We start from the raw sequence: 22,552 nt of genomic DNA on the forward strand, positions 1-22,552 counted from the left end.
TCAAGCATTGAAAACTGGCTATATCTGCTACCAAATTCGGACCCAAGAGTTTCAAGATGTTTAGCAAGAGATGAAAAATCACGCTTGCCGCCATTTACTGTATCTGCCATAGATTTCAAATTTGGAAAATGTGGAAGGGAATTTCTATTTAAATGGACAATCCATACCTTAAGTTTCTTTTCAAATGCATTGACAATACTTACCATACCTGAAATATTATGATCTTTTCCTTGCAATTCGAGATTTAACTCATTTAATTTCGAGGTGATGTCTGCCAAGAATGCTAATTCGATTAGCCAAGATATATAATCAAGTTCGTGATAATATTTCCCAGGAGATGATTTCATGAAGTCTCGTATCTCATCCAACAGGCAGCAAAACCATTCGAGTGTTTTCTCCCTACTAAGCCACCTTACCTCTGCATGAAGGATGACGTCACCATACTCCGAATCTGACGTACTTAAAATATTTCTGAACAATCGATGACGAGTAGATGACGATCTTATATAATTCACGACATTAGTTACAATTTTCATGACATGATCGAACTTTAAAACCTTTGCGCATAAAGCTTCTTGGTGAATAATACAATGATAAGAAAGAAATTATGGAAATGATTCACCCTTAGCGCAAAGAGAAAGAAATCCATTATTTCTACCAGTCATAGACGGTGCCCCATCTGTTGTTATAGCGACAAGCTTTGACAGTGGTAAGTTACTCTCTTTGGTGAATTTAACGAAAACATTAAATATGTCTTCTTCCCTAGTACGTCCATGAAGTGGCAATAGCTTGACAAATTCTTCGTTTACTGTAAAACCATTAAAAACCATTCTAGCAAATACGCACAACTCAGCAGTGTCAGACGTCTCAGCACTTTCATCAAACTGGAGTGAAAAATGTTCACACGATTTCAAATCCTGATGTAATTGAGATTCCATATTATTAGAAATCTGTTCAACCCGCCTAGCAACAGTTTGTTGAGACAACTGAAGTCCTTTGATTGAAGATATCAATTCATATTTATCTATGTGAGATTCGAACAGAGATTCAGCGGCATTCAGCATAGCTTCTTTCATTACTTCCCCATCACTGAAAGCTTTTCTCCTTTTAGCTAGGACGTAACAAACTTTGTAAGAAGCTATTGTCACGTTACGCGTTTGCTGAACTGGCTTCTTAAACGCACATTGTTGCAATGCTCATTTAGATTTTAGGCCTTTCACTTTGTGTTTTCTTAGTTCGGAATTAAAAGGAAATTCACTGTCAAATTTTTTGTGATTAGTCAAAAAATGTCGCTGTATATTACTTCTTTTAGGAACAGACACACTAGCATTACACAATAAACACACAGACTTTCCTTTGTTTTCAATAAAGCAATACTGGTCCCCCCATTCACTGTTAAAGTTATAATTTCTTTGCCTTTTAGCCATGTTAAGAAGTGTTATGTTTAATGAAATATACCTGATTATAAACTGAATAAGTTAAAGTTTAAATAGTAATGAAAAAAGCACACGAAACATGTTGAATGTACAACTTATCACAACACAAGGCACTCAAAACGTATTCAATAAGCCCTGCATAAGCTCAAAAGTAATACTGAATGTTCTCCTGAAAGCTAGGAACTGGGAGCATTCCGATTGCAAGACTTTCATAAATCGTTTGTTCATTGTTTACGGCACAGCTTTGTTGGGATTAAAGTCACTTTGTGGGCAAATTGGGTGTCCCATTGTCGTCCCGGTGAAACTCTGTCATGGTAGGTAGTTTATGGCATTGCAATCAAGTGAATAATAAGGAAGTGGTTCTGTTTGGCAGAATAAATATGCGGCTATATTTGGCTCCGTGAGTAGAGAGGGCCTTTATACCTGGCGCTAGCCCCCCCACAGGGAGAGGTTTGTGGAGGATTTCCCTTTTGTCGCAACTACTTACATGTCGAATAGCTGTCTTTCTGAACCTTTCTTCTATCTCTTCACTAATTGCGGACACGAGTCAGTTAGGCCTAGATCACATTTATGGCTTACTCAAAGCTCTTTGTGTATTTGGAGGTACGGATGTAACAAATTTTCTGACTTTGAGGACGGTATTTTTAAGAGAAAAGTAAGAATATTTATTTTAATGCAAAAGGATTGTTTTCAAATATTAAATATAATTTAATTTAGAAATTAATTGCGAAGGGCGCCATAAAAGGGCACCTCGGGCGCCATGGCGCCCGCGGGCGCCGCGTTGGACAGGGCTGATATTCTAGAGAAACCATATGACAGGGTACCGAGGGAAAAGACGTTCGCTATACTGGGGGACTATGGAATTAAAGGTAGATTATTAAAATCAATCAGAGGCATTTATGTTGACAATTGGGCTTCAGTGAGAATTGATGGTAGAATGAGTTCTTGGTACACGGTACTTACAGGGGTTAGACAAGGCTGCAATATTTCACCTTTGCTGTTCGTAGCTTACATGGTTCATCTGCTGAAAGGTATAAAATGGCAGGGAGGGGTTCAGTTAGGTGGAAATGTAGTAAGTAGTCTGGCCTATGCTGACGACTTGGTCTTAACGGCAGATTGTGCCGAAAGCCTGCAGCCTAATATCTTGGAACTTGAAAATAGGTGCAATGAGTATGGTATGTTTTTTTTTGCTAGGGGCTTTACGTCGCACCGACACAGATAGGTCTTATGGCGACGATGGGATAAGAAAGGCCTAGGAGTTGGAAGGAAGCGGCCGTGGCCTTAATTAAGGTACAGCCCCAGCATTTGCCTGGTATGAAAATGGGAAACCACGGAAAACCATTTTCAGGGCTGCCGATAGTGGGATTCGAACCTACTATCTCCCGGATGCAAGCTCACAGTCGCGCGCCTCTACACGCACGGCCAACTCGCCCGGTAAGAGTATGGTATGAAAATTAGCCTCTTGAAGACTAAATTGATGTCAGTAGGTAAGAAATTCAACAGAATTGAATGTCAGATTGGTGATACAAAGCTAGAAGAAATCGATAATTTCAAGTATTTAGGTTGTGTGTTCTCCCAGGATGGTAATATAGTAAGTGAGATTGAATCAAGGTGTCGTAAAGCTTTTGCAGTGAGCTCGCAGTTTCCATCAACAGTATTCTGTAAGAAGGAAGTCAGCTCCCGGACGAAACTATCTTTACATCGGTCTGTTTTCAGACCAAATTTGCTTTACGGGAGCGAAAGCTGGGTGGACTCATGATATCTTATTCATAAGTTAGAAGTAACAGACATGAAAGTAGCAAGAATGATTGCTGGTACAAACAGGTGGGAACAATGGCAGGAGGGTACTCGGAATGAGGAGATAAAGGCTAATTTAGGAATGAACTCGATGGATGAAGCTGTACGCATAAACCAGCTTCGGTGGTGGTGTCATGTGAGGCGAATGGAGGAGGATAGGTTACCTAGGAGAATAATGGGCTGTGTTATGGAGGGTAAGAGAAGTAGAGGTAGTCTGAGACGACGATGGTTAGACTCGGTTTCTAACGATTTGAAGATAAGAGGTATAGAACTAAATGAGGCCACAACACTAGTTGCAAATCCAGGATTGTGGCGACGTTTAGTAAATTCACAGAGGCTTGCAGACTGAACGCTGACAGGCATAACAGTATATAATGATAATATATGTATGTATGTAGACTGATTATTATACGAATCTTCCAATTATTATTTCTATTTGTTCGCACATACAATATGTTGAAATACCGTGAGTAGGGTTGGAAGAAATTTTACCTTTATAAAATTCCTTCAGAAGGAAATCATGTTAAAATCATGTTAATGATTTATTGACAAACAAGCTCTCGTGGAAATCTATCATTTTGATAGATCACCGAGATTATACTAACACTGGTTGATGTCATCGACATTTCTACGTCGTTCATATTGTATTCTCAGTTTTGCAATTTGTAATGCACACGCTATCCGAAACATTCAGAAAGTCAACATTTAAAAATTTAGCTCTTGTTCAGTTCGTTGGAGGAAATATGTTAGTGGCCTTTGGTTCAGAAGTTTTCGGATTCAATTCCAGGATGGGCTGAGAATTTTAGCCACATCTCGTTAATATCTCTAGCTCAGGGAATGGGTGTTTGTTTTAATACATATCTTTTCATTTACATACAATGGTCTACGACAGAAATACGTAATAGCTGAATGCATTCGTACACATGCTGTTGTCATCATGAAGGTCATCTCATCCAGTCGTAAAACTGAGCTAATTATACGTATGCAAAAAGAGTGCACCTATGACACTATTGGGCTCTGGGAAAAATAAGCGGGGAAAGAGGAAAAAAGATTTTTCTGACGTAAAAATGTTAGAGTTTTGTGGTGTTTTCAATTTTTCTGAGCATATTTTAAATTTTATATTAAAAGCTTGAAATTTGTATAAATAAGCGGTTACATACTAGCCATCTTACTTTCATGGAGTCAGTTTTACTTAAGAAGTCACTTCCCAAATGTATGGTAGTAGTAATTAATATGAAGAGTAGTTACGTAAGTTGCTCAAATGGAGAAATGCACTCAAATACTTTTATCTTTATCTCTACCGTAAGTCAGAAATAATTTAATTTGATCACGTTAGGACATAACATCAAATTTCTCACTGGTCATTTATACTGGCATAAGTTGCGATCTGCAAAGCTTGAGATTATAATATCACTATATGTATTTTATAGTCCGTATTGGAAATAGCAAGAGTAGTTTTTTGACGATCATATTTATTATGAACAGTAATGCCTATTAGAGCAATATTACTTTTCCCCCTCAGTTTATAAGACTTTTCGAGTGAAGTTAGACAACTATTGGATCCTAGCTGAGTGTTGTTTCTTTCTATTTGTAACACGCCCGTCCTTTCTCCATCTGAGAACTTTGGCGATTCATTCAACTACAAGTCCACCTTGCGCTAGTCATTACATCTTGTCCTGAATTTACATAATACACTAAATTTAGCCGTATTCAAGCGATGTCACAACAAGCAAACAAAAAATGAAGTTTGTTTTACGTGATTGTTGATTTCGTTACCAGAGTGTTTAGATATCCAGTTTTACGTGTAGTTTAACGCATAGGAGCATGCATTTTCTTTGAAAGACATCCATATACCGTTGCCGTCTAGATGAGAGGCCTGTTACAACGTCACTTAATCATTACACCGTAAGAACAATTAACAATACAAACAAATATACAAGCCTATGGACAAAAGAAAACGAAAGCTATTTTCTACTTCTATATCATTTATCAAATTCTCACAACAATGTTATTTGTCTACCGTCAATTTACGACAGTAGTAATGTCTAACGGAGATGAATGGCAGAGGAAGAGATGGAGCACACATCAAATAGCAAAAATAGTTGGTCAATGTAATGTTATTGTTCTGCTCAGGACATTGTAGGTCATCACACTTTGTTTTCTTCTGGCTCTGTGATATTAGGGCTTTAAACTCCCGCTCCCAATCCTTTATGATTCCCTTTCCCTATTTATTCGAATGATATTTCCTTCATGTGTTTCATCTCATTCCGTCAGGCATTTTCCTCATAAACAGAATCCAATGACCACGTGGTTTTTCAGTTTATAGAAACAGTTATGACAATAATCACCACCATCACCAGTTAGCTCGTTACCATGTCTACTGATGAAAATTTTCACATCAGCCATGCTCACTATTAATGGTCTGCTAGTAAAATATAAATTTCTGAATGTCTGTGTGTCGTCCAGTAAAAATGAACAGGATTTAACGGATTGGAAATGGGATTTTTTCATAATTATTGATATATATAATTTTCAGATATAGCTAATATTTCCTAAGATATTTTGGAACGTTTTGAAAGATGTACTGACCAACAATATCTCCGTTATTAATCCTGACACGTCTAAAGCGCATGAGACATAAAATAGTGACAAATATATTTCATTTCATACTATGACGAAACTGACTTCTCTTGAGACTCCAACGGAAATGGCACTTTATGGTACAGCAGCTACTTTCTGGACACTTTTTATTTTTAATACAAATCGTCTCCGATTGGTTGAACTCCGGTTCACACTAACGAACTCAATAGCTGCAGTGCGGCCAGCATTCAATATTCGGGAGATAGTGGGTTCGAGTCCCACTGTCGGCAGCCCTGAAGATGGTTTTCCGTGGTTTCTCATGTCGACTGAACATAGTCAAAGCCACTTACTTACCATTCCTAGCACTTTGATGTCCCTTTTCCGTCCCTTTTCTGTGTCGGTGCGACGTAAAGCAACTTATAAGAACGAAAACTTAACCTTGTTGAATTTTTCCCCACTTAATTGCAGCACTGTAGTTCCATACTGACGTACACCAAAAACGGCGTCTCTGCATTCCAAGCTCAAATAATCTGCTGTCATGACCACGTTGACTATTGTCTAGGTTAATCCATTTCCGAAAGGTACATATCACATACGTAACTGTACATCACAAAGTTCGTATTACCTTCATTAATGCAAGGTCGGAGGACCATGCTTACGATTCTGGCAGCCTAATGGACTGTTACTGCTTCAAATAACATTAATTTTGATGTTTTATTACCATATAACTCCATGTACTCACCTCTTATATCTTTCATAGCAAGACACACACACAACACGTTTAAGATTATGTATAATACAATATTTTATCTAAAATAAGTACATTAGAAATAGTCTTGGTTGTTTGTTCTTTGTTTTGTTGTGTGTGTGTGTGTGTTGCTATGAAATATATGAGAGATGTGTATATGGAGTTATGTGGAATAAATATTGCACGCAACAGCCAATAAAGTTTTGAGTTTCCCTTAATCATTTCGAACTTCACTCATAACGTGAAACATTTCCATAACTGTTGCGTAAGTCAATATTACACAACTTTTATAATGTACAGGTTTTCTTTGCAGCAAAATTAAAGGAAGATATTAATATTTCTTGTTTTGAACCCCTTAAAACTGCTACGCCAATCAAATAATACGTAGCTTGTAAAGAAAAGACAGACAGACAGACAGACAGACAGACAGACAGACAGACAGACAGACAGACAGACAGACAGACAGACAGACAGACAGACAGACAGACAGACAGACAGACAGACAGACAGACAGACAGACAGATATACACGAAGTTTGAGGCAAATATTTGAAGAGTACAGAGAATATTGTCATTTTATTTTTATAGATAAGCGAAATGAACTCTATTTATTTTTAGTTTATTTTTCAAAATTGCCTTCCAACGAAGGACTCTTAGGACTCAGTATACTCACTAACAGAAATTTGATTGCAGGTATAGCATATCGTACTCAGATATTTGGACTGAGATGGTGATTTAAGATTTGGCAGGATTTCTTCAGCACCGTCACTACAATCTCATCTCTAAACAGGAGGGTAAGCCGAAACTCTTCCTAAACTTTTCAGAATACCTTGGTACGGCACCTCGATCTTTCAGTAAGAGACCATGAACCTCGACTCGAAATTTGCTGTGCGTTCATAAATTCTCGTAGGTCACTTGACATCTATTTTATTGAGTTTTAATTACAGTACACAATTGTAAACATTAAAAAAGTTGAATGACTCATTGATATCAGTGATAGCAACTTGGTATATTATACGATCAATGTTACAATATTTTACTCCTTGTAACTATTACACTATTGAATTCCATGAAATATAATGAATATGAAGAATATGTGTAAAGTGATTGAATAATGCTCTCAGTTCATTCCTCCGACGCCATCAATACTTCACTTACTCGAATGGGCATGATCATATTAAGTCAAGGTACTTTAATGCTGGCAATCGATCTTGGTAACACAGTCGGTTAGTTAGTCTTCTATTCGCAACATAGTACGTTCGAAACTTGCTGATGTCAGAGGAGCTTATGAGTATTTTAAAATGTATTCACATACCTTTCAAATTACGGATTTGGACAGAATTTACACTTTTTAATTTTTATTTCCTGATGAAAAATTAATTCCTCTATTTTAAGAAAATCTGTGCTTTTTACATGTTTCGTGCATAAATTACGCTCAGTGCGCCCATGTCTTGATCTGAGGTGAGCGCGGCTCCACTGCACGGTCAACTTCAGGGATCCTTTATTTTTTAAAATTCAATTCTGTGGCTCGTTGTTGCAGAATAACTCTGTACGGATGGCCCCAGGTGCGTAATTATTGTGTATAGCAGTAACGGCAGTTTACACGGTTACCATAATTACATTCTTCGAGTGAAAATATTGTGACGTTTTCTGCTTGCTTGTGTACTTTTGGGTGTAAATTCGTCATCGTGGAATCTACATATGAAAATGTGGAAAAACAATGGCGTAAAATTTCCCTTTGGCAAAATTAAATGATCATAAATAATGCTTTGAATAAATGAAACTCAAATTGATAACGATTAATTTATGTGAACCTAAAGGATTGTTTTCGAGTGGCACAAATATGGAATTTGGATTCGACAAGAGAAGTCATAGTCATCCATCTCAGCCTGCCAGATCATATCCACACTCTGCAACCCAACGTCCCTCTTTGGTAATATGTCTCTCAGTTATGGCCGTCCATCTATACTTCAGAGCCCAGACTTCAGGATCACATGAACAATCCGTACTCTAACTTACCTCTTTGATAATATGTCTCTCAGTTATGGCCGTCCATCTATACTTCAGAGCCCAGCCTGCAAGTTCATATCGACAGTCTGTAATCTGACGCCCCTCTTTGATAATATGTCTCTCAGTCATGGCCGTCCATCTATACTTTACAAGCCGGGCTGAGTGACAGACGGTTGAGGCGCTGGCTTTCTGACCCCAACTTGTCAGGTTCGATCCTGGCTCAGTCCGGTGGTATTTGAAGGTGCTCAAATACGTCAGCCTCGTGTCGGTAGATTTACTGGCACGTAAAAGAACTAATTCGGGACAAAATTCCGGCACCTCGGCGTCTCCGAAAACCGAAAAATTATTTAGTGGGACGTAAATCCAATAACATTATTATTATTATACATCACATACCATTCTGCAAGATCATATCGACAATCTGTAATCTAACGTCCCTCTTTGATAATATGTCCCTCAATCATTACCGCCCATCTATACTTCACATCCCAGCCTCAAGATCATATCGGCAATCTGTAATCTAACGTGCCTGTTTTATAATATGTCCCTCAATCATGGCCGCCCATCTATACTTCACATCCCAGCCTGCGTATTTGTTAGGTAATATCGCTTCACACATTTCGTGTGACGAAAATTTTCAGAAGAACCCCAACCATAAAACACGTTTATGTCAAAACGTAGTTTTCGTAGTACTGATGTGCGAAACCTTTACTATACAGGCAACATTGTATCATTTGACTGCCAGTAAAGGGAGGTCTTCCCTCTAGGGATAGACATTTAACGTATCAACGATCAAAAACTGAATCAAATAGACATTACAAACATAAAGCCGGATTACCGGTACAGGTCCTACATGCAATGAAACCTTGTACGAAAAGCCTCTGTCACCCAAAAATGCTATCGAAGTATCTTCGTGGTTTGACTTAAAATAATAATGAGTCATTCAAAGCTACGATATGGATGCAGTGTAGAAAAGAGACATATGTGGGGCTGCTAAATCTCAAACTGAGTGTTATGGATGCCTTTTTACAATTTAATTGTCGAGACAAGGTTAAAATAGAGGTTTTAAGAAGAATGAAGAATTTGCCTGGTAGTTAATCAGCATCAGGAGCATCACAAGCAGATGAGACCCATGTACACAGAAGTCAGTTTCAGAGCACGTCTACAACAAAACAGTGAAGGAGGTACCATAGGGAAAGAAGAAGCTGAAAGAGGACAAGAAAGTTGGAAAGAAAGGTCTCATCTTTGTAGCAGGTGAATTCTAATACTTTCAGTTTGGAGCAAAGAGATATAATCATAATAAATCATTTACTAAAATTATAGAATGTGTATTTTTACGGGTTCAGAAAAATAATAAAGTTATAATTATGTTATCTACCTCAAAATGGTTTTAAATTATATTCATTGAATTGGGAATATCCTGTTCTACAACTGAGAAAAATACATCCCCATTAAAGAACTGAATAGGAAGAAAGAAAAAATTTGTGCAATTTTGCGTTTTAGAAAGAATGTGCTATATTTTATGGGGTAGTGGTGATAAACTAATACATTTAGTAGGGAACAAACAAAAAACGTTAAAAAATTATGCATGTATGTTGTATGTTTAGTCCTCAGGCCGAAGGCTGGTTGGATCCTCAACAGTTCCGTCATCAGCTGTCATAGATGGCCTAGGTATCACTGAAGAGGCGTACTAGGGAAATATGAGGAGTGAGGTAGTTTCCCGTTGCTTTTCTCACCGAGCCAGAAGTTGCTATTACATATCAGTCTGCCAAGCCCACTGAAATGCATGCACCAACCGACCCTATGAGCAATATTTTCACACCATTCATAGCAGGGACTGGCTGCAGAAGGAATGACATTACTAGCATCACTCATACCTCAGTCACTTTCATTTTGTCAAAGCCAAGGATAAAGCTGAGACAGATCAATGAAAGTAACGAAATTGCTCTAGCCTGTACAAGAAGACATAGTGCACTGTAAACACTAGATCCCGGCAGCAAAGGCAAAAAAATTATGTATATAAAATCAAATAATAATGCTAATCGTTATGTGAAAAAACATTAAAGTAAATGCATTTTAGTCTTTGCTAGGTGATCTCAAAAATGTCAATTTCTTTAAATAAACAATTTGTTGGAAACTGTTAAAATTATAAATTGATCATTCTGATGGCATAACTATCTTTGTTTACTTACCAGTTAACCACTAATAAACTTTTGAAAGATTTAGTTTAAAATGATGGAAATTTTTCTAAAAGTATATAAATTCTTTCGAGTTGTTTGTTTCTAGTACTTTAAAAAACCGCTGCGGAATACCAACATCCCGAATCCTTTTAAAACGAGATAATCATCATAATCATCATCATCACTTTATTCTTCCCCGTACCACTGAGGCTGCTAGGAATAACAAGAATATCACGAAACAAATATTCACTTTAAAATATAATACATTAGTGTTGTAACGGATACAAAGAAAATTAACCGAACGTAAGAAAACCTCTAGGTGGCACTGCAAGTGAAAACGGGTAAGATGAAGTGTGATTGTCCGGAAAACTATGCGAAAGGGGCGTAGAGGTGGTGTTTTAAGATGGATCTCTTTAGGGTACACATTCCTGAGATTGCTTCTTTTGTCACGTAAACAGTAAACACATGATATCATTACTATTATTATTTATGTGAATTTGCATGTCTAACTCTAGTTTATCGTTGTGGTGTGTTTCAGACATCACATTCAACCTGACGATGCGGCGCAAGACGCTGTTCTACACCGTAAACCTCATCATCCCGTGCGTGGGCATTACTTTTCTCACGGTCCTCGTGTTTTACTTGCCCTCGGATTCGGGGGAGAAGGTTACGTTGTGCATCTCCATCTTGCTGTCGCTAACTGTGTTCTTCTTGCTCCTGGCCGAGATCATCCCGCCCACCTCGCTCGCTGTGCCCCTGCTAGGGAAGTACCTGCTCTTCACGATGATCCTCGTCACGCTCTCCATCTCCGTCACCGTCTTCGTGCTCAACGTTCACTTCCGGTACGTACTGTTATAGCCTGAGAGCAAAACTCTGCTTCTACAGTCCTAGTTCAATAATAATCATCATCATCATCATCTGTTTACCCTCGGACTTAGCGAGAGATCCCACCTCTACCGCCTCAAGGGCAGTGTCCTGGAGCTTCAGACTCTTGGTCGGGGGATACAACTGGGGAGTATGACCAGTACCTCGCCCAGGCGGCCTCACCTGCTATGCTGAACAGGGGCCTTGTGGAGGGATGGGGAGATTGGAAGGGATAGGCAAGGAAGAGGGAAGGAAGCGGCCGTGGCCTTAAGGTAGGTACCATCCCGGCATTCGCCTGGAGGAGAAGTGGGAAACCACGGAAAACCACTTCCAGGACGGCTGAGGTGGGAATCGAACCCTCCTCTACTCAGTTGACCTCCCGAGGCTGAGTGGACCCCGTTCCAGCCCTCGTACCACTTTTCAAATTTCGTGGCAGAGCCGGGAATCGAACCCGGGCCTCCGGGGGTGGCAGCTAATCACGCTAACCACTACACCACAGAGGCGGACTCAATAATAATAATAATAATAATAATAATAATAATAATAATAATAATAATAATAATTTCCACGAACTTAGACTCTCATTGTAAGAGTACTTTTATGTGTAAACAAAATATACAGGGACTGCAGGAATCTAGCATCTAATGGAAAAGTTGTGTCTACTAAATTGCGAACCACACCGGCTTCGCACAGGAACAAATTTTAATTTATGGAATGGGCCTCATAAGATTACCTTGTTGAAGACATATCTTGTTTTCCTTCTAATGTGCAGTATTTCCTAGTAAGTAGCTCACTGTGATTTTTTTCAAAGCCCTTCCTGTCATCCACCTGTTAGCTCACTCCTTTCTCTCTATGAAATGAAATGTCGTATGGCTTTTAGTGCCGGGATATCCCAGGACGGGTTCGGCTCGCCAGGTGCAGGTCTTTCTATTTGACTCCCGTAGGTGACCTGCGCGTCGTGATGAGGATGAAATGCTGATGAAGACAACACATACACCCAGCCCCCGTGCCATTGGAATTAACCAAGTAAGGTTAAAATCCCCGACCCGGCTGGGAATCGAACCCGGGGCCCTCTGAACCGAAGGCCAATACGCTGACCGTTCAGCCAACGAGTCGGACCTTTCTCTCTATGATCATGTAAGAGAGGACCTAGAGTTCTAACTTCGCCACCAATAAAGGCATTATCTAATCTAATATAAACCATTCCTGCGCTTTCGTTAAGACGACAATAACTCATAAACCATCCATGAAAATTATGTACTGTACAGAGTATTATCAGCCCAATAAGATTATTGGGGTGCATAAACAACTTAATTTGATAAGGATTTCGTGATGGACCTTAAAATATGATTTCTAATATTCTAAGATTGATTATTTACTGCACGCTATAGTATCGTTGTCGTTTCCGTCTTTTGCTTCCTATCGTTTTTTACCAATTGCATGGTGTCGGCACTTACGTGGATTAAGCTCATTTTTATGACCGGATGCCTTTCCCCACGACAAACCGATGTGGAGGGATGTATTCACTATTACGTGTTTTTTTGTGATGTGTTGTATGCAGAAATGAAGATGTGTATTAAAGCGAACACAAACACACCGAGCTTGGGTAATTAACCAAACACTGTTAAAATTCCGGGCATAGCAGGGAATCAAACCCAGCATCCTCTTAATTAAAAGCCAGTATGCTGAACATTCAGCAAAGGAGGCAGAGCAAGCAAGCTAAACTTAGAAAATGTTTTACTATAATTCTGAAGATGTTACAGACGTGGAAATAGGCATTTGGAATCTCCTTTAAAAATAAAGAAACACGTATTCTTGTTTTCGACTTGAAAGAGGAATGTTTCTCACATGCACAGTTCTATGTCGCATGTTCGAGAGATAGCTCTTCCAGTAGCCTGGTTGTCTTATTCCCCAAAGTTAATACCACAAAAGTGGTTTAAAAAGACGTTCTGGGGTAAAAGAAATTCAATTTTTCGGTGATTTTTTATACTTTAGGGATTTTCAGAATATGTATTAGTGCAGTACGGAGGAACGATTACTTTGATGAAATTACGAAATTCACGTGAGCGAAGCCGCAATGTCCTGACTGATTGTCAAAGGACGCCCCTTCGAAACTACTGGACATAAAGAAATTACATTTTGGGGATAAATTTTACTACATTCTAGGCACCCACTAAAAAGAGTTTCAAAAAATCCACCTCTAAGGGGAAGAAACGCGAATAAGACCCTGAAAATCAAAATATTCATTATCAAAACCGTTCACCGACAAAGTTGAAATTTCACTCAATGATTGCTTCTTTGTGTACTAGGTGTCAAATAACACAAGTTCCGAAACAAAAAACATCCCTTAAGCGTGCAATGGGGGTTGTTACTTGAAAACAAAAATATTCATCTCCCTGAAACCATTCGACATACGAGATTGAAATTTCACATGATGGCTCCTCCTATATGTTTTATATTATAAGTAAGAAGTGGTCTTGAAACAATACTCCGCTAAGGGGTTTTGGACTGGGGGGTGAGGCCTCATGATGAATACAAACGGCACTAGGAAAGTTTTGTAATACGTAAAAACGTTTGGCTGGACACCCCTGTTGTGGTGAGGGATGAAAAGAGGGGTGAAAACCGGTCTAGGAGACAGCAAAGCGCGACCTTCACACCAGTTGTTACCAAGCAGTGGGACTGAAAGCAAGTTAAGATGTCAGTGTGGTCTAAAGATGAATATCGCGCAATTAGCCGCTAAAATTTTGCTGGTGGATTAACAGGTGATCAGTGCCTGGAGGAATTGACTCCTCTGCTGGGGAAAGACTGTCCACATCGGACAACAATTTTCCGCTGGTACCAAGAGTTCCAGAGGGGAAATTTTGGGGTTGAAGACGATCCTCATTCTGGGCGACCGTCTGAATCAGTGACTGAGGAAAACATTGAAGCTGTGAGTAAAATGTTGCAGTAAGAGAGGCGGTTCACATATGGCAGGTAGAAGAGACCCTCCGCATCCCTGCACCAGCTAATTATTCAATTCGACACGACCATCTCCATGATAGAAAGGTTTGTTCCCTTTGGGTGCCCCATTCACCTTCAGAGGAACAAAGGGCAAATCGAGTGAAATGGTGCCGAAACATGCTTAAATCAGTTTGAAAATGGGACTTTGCATAACGTCAATAGCATCATTACTGGTGACGAAACTTGGCTTTATTATTACGATGTCCCAACAAAATCCCGGAACAAGGTGTAGCTGTTTGAAGATGAGGGTACTCCTGTGACTGTGCGAAAGTCAAGGTCAGTGAAGAGAAGGATGAACGCAGTATTCTTCACTAAACGGGGCATCCTGACTCGGGTGGAGCTAGAAACACAAAGGATAGTTACTGCGAAGTGGTACAGTGAGACTTGTCTGCCTCAGGTCATCCACGCTCTCAAGCAGCTCCGTCCAAGGTCATGGCTGAACACTTGGCTATTGTATCACGACACTGCTCCAACACATCGTGCTAATGTAACAATGGATTTTCTTGCCAGATCAGGGTTGACTGTGCTTGATCACCCTCCATACAGTCCTGATCTTGCCCCATGTGACTTCGTACTCTTCCCAGAAGTGAAGATGAACCTGAAAGGGCGGCGTTTTGCATCCGACGAGGGGCTTCTGGCAGCATGGGATCAAGAGTGTGAAAATGTAACTGAAGAAAAATGGCAGAGTTGGTTCAGTGACCGGTTTCGACGTATGGAGTAGTGTATTGAGTGTGGTGGAAATTATTTTGAACAAGTCTAAAGCGTTTACTCACATTGCAAAACATCCTCAGTGCCCTTTGTACAATCATTCTCTCAAACTGTTTGACATACGAGGTTGAAATTGTACATGATGGTTGCTTCTATATGTATTAGATTTTAAGTAAGTAGTGGTCTTAAAACAATACACCCCTTAGGGATTATGACTGGTTGGGGGGGGGGGTCTTGAGGACTGACAACATAAATATTCATTTCTCTCAAACCATTGGACATACGAGCTTGAAATTTCACATCATTGTTGCACCCCTAAGAGCCTGATGATAATCATCAATCAATCACTACTGATCTGCATTTAGGGCAGTCGCCCAGGTGGCAGATTCCCTATCTGTTGTTTTCCTAGCCTTTTCTTAAATGATTGCAAAGAAATTGGAAGTTTATTGAACATCTCCAATGGTAAGTTATTCCAATCCCTAACTCCCCTTCCTATAACCGAATATTTGCCCCAATTTGTCCTCTTGAATTTCAGTTTTATCTTCATATTGTGATCTTTCCTACTTTTAAAGACACCACTCAAACTTATTCGCCTACTGATATCATCCCACGCCATATCTCCACTGACAGCTCGGAACATACCACTTAGTCGAGCAGCTCGTCTTATTTCTCCCAAGTCTTCCCAGCCCAAACTTTGCAACATTTTTGTAACGCTACGCTTTTGTCGGAAATCACACAGGACAAAGAGCTGCTTTTCTTTGGATTTTTCCAGTTCTTGAATCAAGTAATCCTGGTGAGGGTCCCATACACTGGAACCATACTCTAGTTGGGGTCTTAACAGAGACTTATATGCCCTCTCCTTTACATTCTTACTACAACCCCTAAATACCCTTATAACCATGTGCAGAGATCTGTACACTTTATTTACAATCATATTTATTACCCTAATGGAGATCTTTCCTTATATTAATACCTAGGTAATTACAATGATCCCCAAAAGAACTTTCACGCCATCAACGCAGTAGTTAAAACTGAGAGGACTTTTTCTATTTGTGAAACTCACAACCTGACTTTTAACCCCGTTTATCGTCGTACCATTATTGCTTTCTGTTCACCTCACAACATTATCGAGGTCATTTTGCAGTTTCTCACAATCTTGTATCTTATTTATTACTCTGTACAGAATATCATCATCTGCAAAAAGCCTCATCTCTGATTCAACTTCTTTACTCACATCATGTATATACCACGTGACTCTGGAACGCCGTACTTTCTACTTATAAATGCCCAGCATGCACAAATGATGAATGGGATGTCTGCCATCTGATTTTCACAGGGGAACTACTGCCAGCGGGCAGGTTACGTCAGAATATGAAGAAATAAGAAACGGAGTGTCGCTCGCAGCATGTTACTCAGCGCTTCTGGTCTAATGCATCCCTTGCATTAGTAAACATCGTTTTCGACCGCATATTTCTAGGCTGGTGTATGGTACAGCCGCACTATATTTACTGTCTGCATATCGGCAATGGCTAGTGTGATCAGCAGCGGTGAATACACGGACAACCTGGTCGGAGTGCAACAGAAGCTCCAGACAGACGTACGCCTTCTACACACGTATTTCGCCAAACAGTTTTTGTTCCATACAATCAACACTTTTATCGAGTTGAATGTCTAAACGTGTATAAATTAATAAGTTATTAGATTTCATTTACTGCATCTTTGGCGTGTCTACAAACAGTAGCAGCGGTTGGGGGGTGGGGTGAGGAGGGACAAGCGCTCCCACCCCCACTTTGTAGAGTAAATATTACATTTTATTCCACTTTAGCCAGCTGGAACTAGGAATTATTTTTAAAAAGTTATTTGTACAAGGCTTGTTGTCTTATGTGCTAAATATTTCCTTTATTGTATAGCGCTACGACAAGTAGTGGAGACTTTGCATGTGCTGTGAGGAAGGGTAGTAGGGGTACATATTTTTTGCCGAGGTCGTGGCCAGTGAGTTATAATTCACCCGCTTGCCGCACGCATTCGTCAGTCTGGCAGTCTCTTTATTGTCTGTTAGTTTCTTAGTGTGTATTCAAATACTAAATGATTTTTAATTGCATAATCATGCCGTACTTCTATGTATGTGTACCGGGCGAGGTGGCCGCGGGGTTACGGACGCGCAGCTGTGAGCTTGCTCTCGGAAGATAGTGGTTTCGAATCCCACTGTCGACAGCCCTGAAGATGGTTTTCCGTGGTTTCCCATTTTTATATCAGGCAAATGCTGAGGCTGTACCTTAATTAAGTCCACGGCCGCTTCCTTCCCATAAGTTCTATCTGGGTCGGTGCGACATAAACTCAATTGTAAAAAAAAGATTTAATTGTAATTGTAATTTCAACGCGACAGGATACCAACTTTACTTTCAGCAGACTAAATTATTTCGTTTGTATTGTGTTATTTTATATGTAAATGTAATTAATCTGCCCCGTGGATTATTCGTAAAAATAGTTTTTTTTAGATTTTGATTCCGTGCTGTATAATGAAATTTTCACCAGGTCTCACAAACATACTACGGGGCATTTACTTAATAAATAACATAACAGAAAGAAATAATTTAGGAACGTTGGTACTAGCTCTCGTTGAAATACGATTACAACAATATTTTTTTACAATTGGCTTTACGTCGCACCGATATAGATAGGATTTCTGGCGATGATGAGACAGGAAAGGGCTACGAGTGGAAAGGAAGCGACCGTGGCCTTAAATAAGGTACAGCCCCAGCACTTGCCTGGTGTGAAAATGGGAAACCACGAAAAACCATCTTCAGGGCTGCTGACAGTGGGATTCTAAACTACTATCTCCCGAGTGCAAGCTCGGAGCTGCGTGCCCGTAACCAACGGCCACCTCGCCCGGTATAAATAGAAGTACGGCATGATTATGCAATTAAAAATAATTTAGTATTTGCATACTCACTAAAAAACTAACAGACACTAAAGAGACTGCCAGACTGATGAATGCGCTCGGCAAGTGGGTGAATTATAACTCAGTGGCCACGACCTCGGCAAAAAATATGTACCCCTACTACCCTTCCTCACAGCAAATGCAAAGTCTCCACTACTTGCCGTAGTGCTATACATGTTGGTTAGCAGCGACGAACAGCATTTTGTACGTATTTCCGTCAATAATGATGTTAATAATTAAAGAAAATAAACGAAGGAATTAGCAGATAAGATAACAAGGTTTGTACAAACAGCTTTTTAAAAATAATTCCTAGTTCCAGCTGGCTAACGTGGAATAAAAATGTAATATTTACTCCACAAAGTAGTGGGAGGGGTGACTGTCCCTTCTCGCCCCACCCCCTAATCGCCCCTACTGTTTGTAGACACGCCAAAGATGCAGAAGAGGAAATCTAATAACTTATTAATTTATACACGTGTAGACATTCCACTTGATGGAAGAGTTGCTTGTATGTAACAAAAACTAATACTGTTCGGTGAAGTACGTTGTAGAAGGCATACGTCTGTCTGGAGTTTCTGTTGCATTCCGACCAGATTGTCAGTTTAAAATAATGTCTGTGTATTCGTCGTTGCTGATCACACTAGCCATTGCTGATATGCAGACAGCAAATATAGTGCGGTTGTACTATACACCAGCCCAGAACTATGCGGTAGAAAACGATGTTCACTAATGCAAGGGGTGCATTAGACCGGCAGCGCTGTGTAACATGCTGCGAGCGAGACTCCGTTTCTTATCTCTTCATATTCTGACGTAACCTGCCCGCTGGCGGTAGTTCCCCTGTGAAAATCAGTTGGTAGACAACCCACACATCACTTATGCATGCGGGACATTTGTAAGTGGAGAGTACGGCGTTCGAGAGCCACCTGGTATATATATATATATGAAAACCTAAAGGTCCAATAATACTGCCTTGAGGAATTTCCCTCTTAATTACTACACGGTCAGATAAAGCTTCGCCTACTCTAATTTTCTTAGATCTATTTTCTAGAAATATAGCCACCCATTCAGTCACTCTTTATCTAGTCCATTTGCACTCATTTTTGCTAGTAGTCTCCCATGATATACCCAATCAAATGCCTTAGATAAGTGAATCGCGATACAGTCCATTTGACCTCCTGAATCTATGATATCAGCTATATCTTGCTGGAATCCTACGAGTTCATTTCTCTGAAACGGTTTGGCTTACGTTTAAATTTCAAATGACATCTTAGGTGTTAAAAAACTGGAAGCTTGAAGAAAATTTAAGTCCTAGATGCGAAATGGGAAATATTTTTTAAAATTCCACCCCTAAGGGGTTAAATAGGATTACCTTTGGAAGAGAAATTATTGATCCCTTAATATATCGTCGTTGCCGGGACAAAACCTCCCATGTGATAATATTTTTGGAGATATACTGACCCGCAGCACATCCATTATGAAGAGTGAGATTCCTTGACAATATGCATACAATATTGCATCTTAGATGACAGAATCTTACCGGCTAAAGTTCTAAGCTAAAATATTTCACATGGGAGGTTTAGTCCCGGCAGCAACGATATATTCATTTCTCTGAAACCGTTTGATATATGAGGTTGAAATTTCACATGACATTTGCTCCTATATGTCTTAGATTTTAAGTAGTAAGTGGTCTTGAAACAATACACCCGTAAAGGGTTTGACGACGTGAATATTAATTTCTATCAGGAAGCTTGTTGTACGACCTTGAAATTTCACATGATGGTTGCTCCTATACGTCTTACATTTTAAATAAGAAGCGGCCTTAAAACAACACATTCCTAAAAGAGTTTGACTGGGGGTCATGGTGATGTCTGATTATAAAAATATTCATTTCTCTGTAACTTTACATAATAAGTGGTCTTAAAACAATAAACGCTTAAATTATTTTGACTGGGGGGGGGGGTGAGGCTTGACGACATAAATATTGATTTCTCTCAAACCGTTTGAAATACGAGCTTGAAATTGCAGATAATTATTTCTCCTATATATCTTAGATTGAAATACACAGTTTTCCTAAAATCGTACAGGCCTAAGGGATTTTGATTGGGGGGTAAGTCCTAATGAAAAAAATATGTATTTATCTGAAATCATTACACTTAAGAAGTTAAAATTTAAATGATGGTTGCTCATCTATGATTTTATGTAAGAAGTGCTCTTAAAACAATACACCCCTAAGGGGTTTGGACAAGAAGGCGAGACCTGAAAACATAACTCTTCGTATCTCTGTAACCGTTTGACATATGAGGCTAATGTTTCACATGATAGTTGTCCCTCTATGTCTTAGATTTTAAGTAAGACTTGGTGTTAGAAACTATACACCTGAAGGGGGTTTTGACCAGGGTGGCAAACATATTCATTTCTCTGTAACTTTTTGATTTACAAAGAATTCGTATGATGGTTACTCTTATGTCCTAGAATTTAAATAAGAAGTGGTCTTAAGATAATACATCCCCCAGGGGGTTTGACTGGAGGTTGAGCCCTGTCGACGTAAATATTCATTTATCTCAAACAGCTTGATATACGAGCATGAAATAGCACGTGGTGTTTGCTTCTGTAGGTCTTAGATTTTAAATAAACCGTTTGATTTAGGAAGTTAATATTTATGTTATCCAAGGAGCTAAATATCAGAAAGTTTGAAAAATCTCAGAAAATGAAATAGGGATTAAAATCCGAAAAATATGTATTCATTCCCCCAAACTGTTTAACGTGCGAAGACGAAATTCCAAATTGAGGTATATATTTCACATTCTAGGCGAGAAATAGGAAATATTTTAGAAAATTGTACCCCCGAGGGGTTAAATGGGGAAGTGAAATTACCCATCCCTCTAAACAGTTTGCCGTACGAAGGTGTAATTTTACGAGAATGTTTTCTTCAATGTACTACGTTCAAGTATCATATACTTCAAAATATTTCTCTCGTATGGGTTTTGGATGGGGGTTAACTCTAAAAATCACAATATGTGAAGTCTAAATTTCGCAGGTTGGTCGCTTGTTCAAACTAGATGTTAAATAAAACAGGGTTTTAAAACATTCTAATTCTACGGAGTTAAAACGCCAAGACAGTATGACGTACGAGCTGAAGGGGTATTTTCCAGGCTACGCTGACAATGGACTCTCCAAAATTTTAAATTTTGAACGATAACTTTCATTTTAAACCGTAGCAAAGCAAGAAAATCTTGCTAGTCTATATATATATAAGACAGACCTGACTGATCGTCGATCAACGCCCAGGAAAATCTACTGGACATAAAGAAACGATATTTGGGATACGTTTAATTTTACAATGCAGGCGAACACTAAAAAGGGGGTTTCTCAAAATTCCACTTTAGGGGGATAAAACTGGGACAAAATCCTGAGAACCAAGGTATTCATTCCTCCGAAACCGGTCACTGGACAATGTTGGAATTTGACGCAATGCTTTCTTCTTTATATACTAAATATTAAGTGAGACAAGTTTAGAAAAAACAGCTTTTAAAGATTAAATGGGGTTTAATACCCGAGAATAAAGCATTAATTTCTCTGAGAACGTTTGACACACGAGGCTGAAATATCACAGGATGGTTGCTCCTGTATGTCAAAGATTTTAAACAAGAATTTTTCTAAAATCAATACATCCACAATGGGGCTTGATATTGGGTGAGGTTTGATGACTGACAAAAATATTAATTTTTCTCAAACCCTTTGACATACGAGGTTGAAATTTCCCATGATGGTTGCTACTATATACTTTAAATTTTAACTAAGTAGTATTAAAACAATGCACTTTTAAGGGGGTTTGAGTGGGGGGTTGGTGCCTGACGACAGAAATATTTCTCTCAAAACGATTGACATACGAGGTTGAAATTTCACATGATGGTTGCTCCTATATCTCATAAATTTGACGGGGAGGGTGAGGCGTGAGGACATGAGTATTCATATCATTGAAATCATTTGACATACGAGGTTGCTCATCCATATCGCAGATTTAAAAGAAGTGGTCTTTAAAATAATACATCGTTACGGGGTTTTGACTGTGGGGTGAGGCCTGATGACAAAATTATTCATTTCTCTGGAACGGTTTTACATACTAGGTTGAAATGTCGCACGATTGTTGATTATTATGTCTTAGATTTAAAATAAGGAATTGTCCTGAAACAATACACTCTTAAGGGGGTTTGAATGGGAGGGAGGCTTGATGATAAAACTAATAATTTCTCTGAAACCTTTTAAGATAGGAGGTTGGAATTTCACTTAAT

At 39.2% G+C, this 22,552-nt stretch overlaps 1 protein-coding gene across 2 annotated transcripts in view; it reads left to right on the plus strand.

Moving 5' to 3' along the window:
* The window catches only part of nAChRbeta2 (nicotinic acetylcholine receptor beta2), a 483,898-nt gene that overhangs the window by 58,335 nt on the left and 403,011 nt on the right, over window positions 1-22,552 (plus strand). For both annotated transcript variants that reach the window (XM_067149851.2, XM_067149834.2), the window contains exon 7: window positions 11,289-11,592. In XM_067149851.2, coding sequence (XP_067005952.1) covers window positions 11,289-11,592 — 304 coding nt within the window. The remainder of the gene's footprint in view (window positions 1-11,288; window positions 11,593-22,552) is intronic.

The sequence above is a fragment of the Anabrus simplex genome, chromosome 1 (genome assembly GCF_040414725.1).
Source record: "Anabrus simplex isolate iqAnaSimp1 chromosome 1, ASM4041472v1, whole genome shotgun sequence".
In the NCBI taxonomy this organism is placed as follows: Eukaryota; Metazoa; Arthropoda; class Insecta; order Orthoptera; family Tettigoniidae; genus Anabrus; species Anabrus simplex.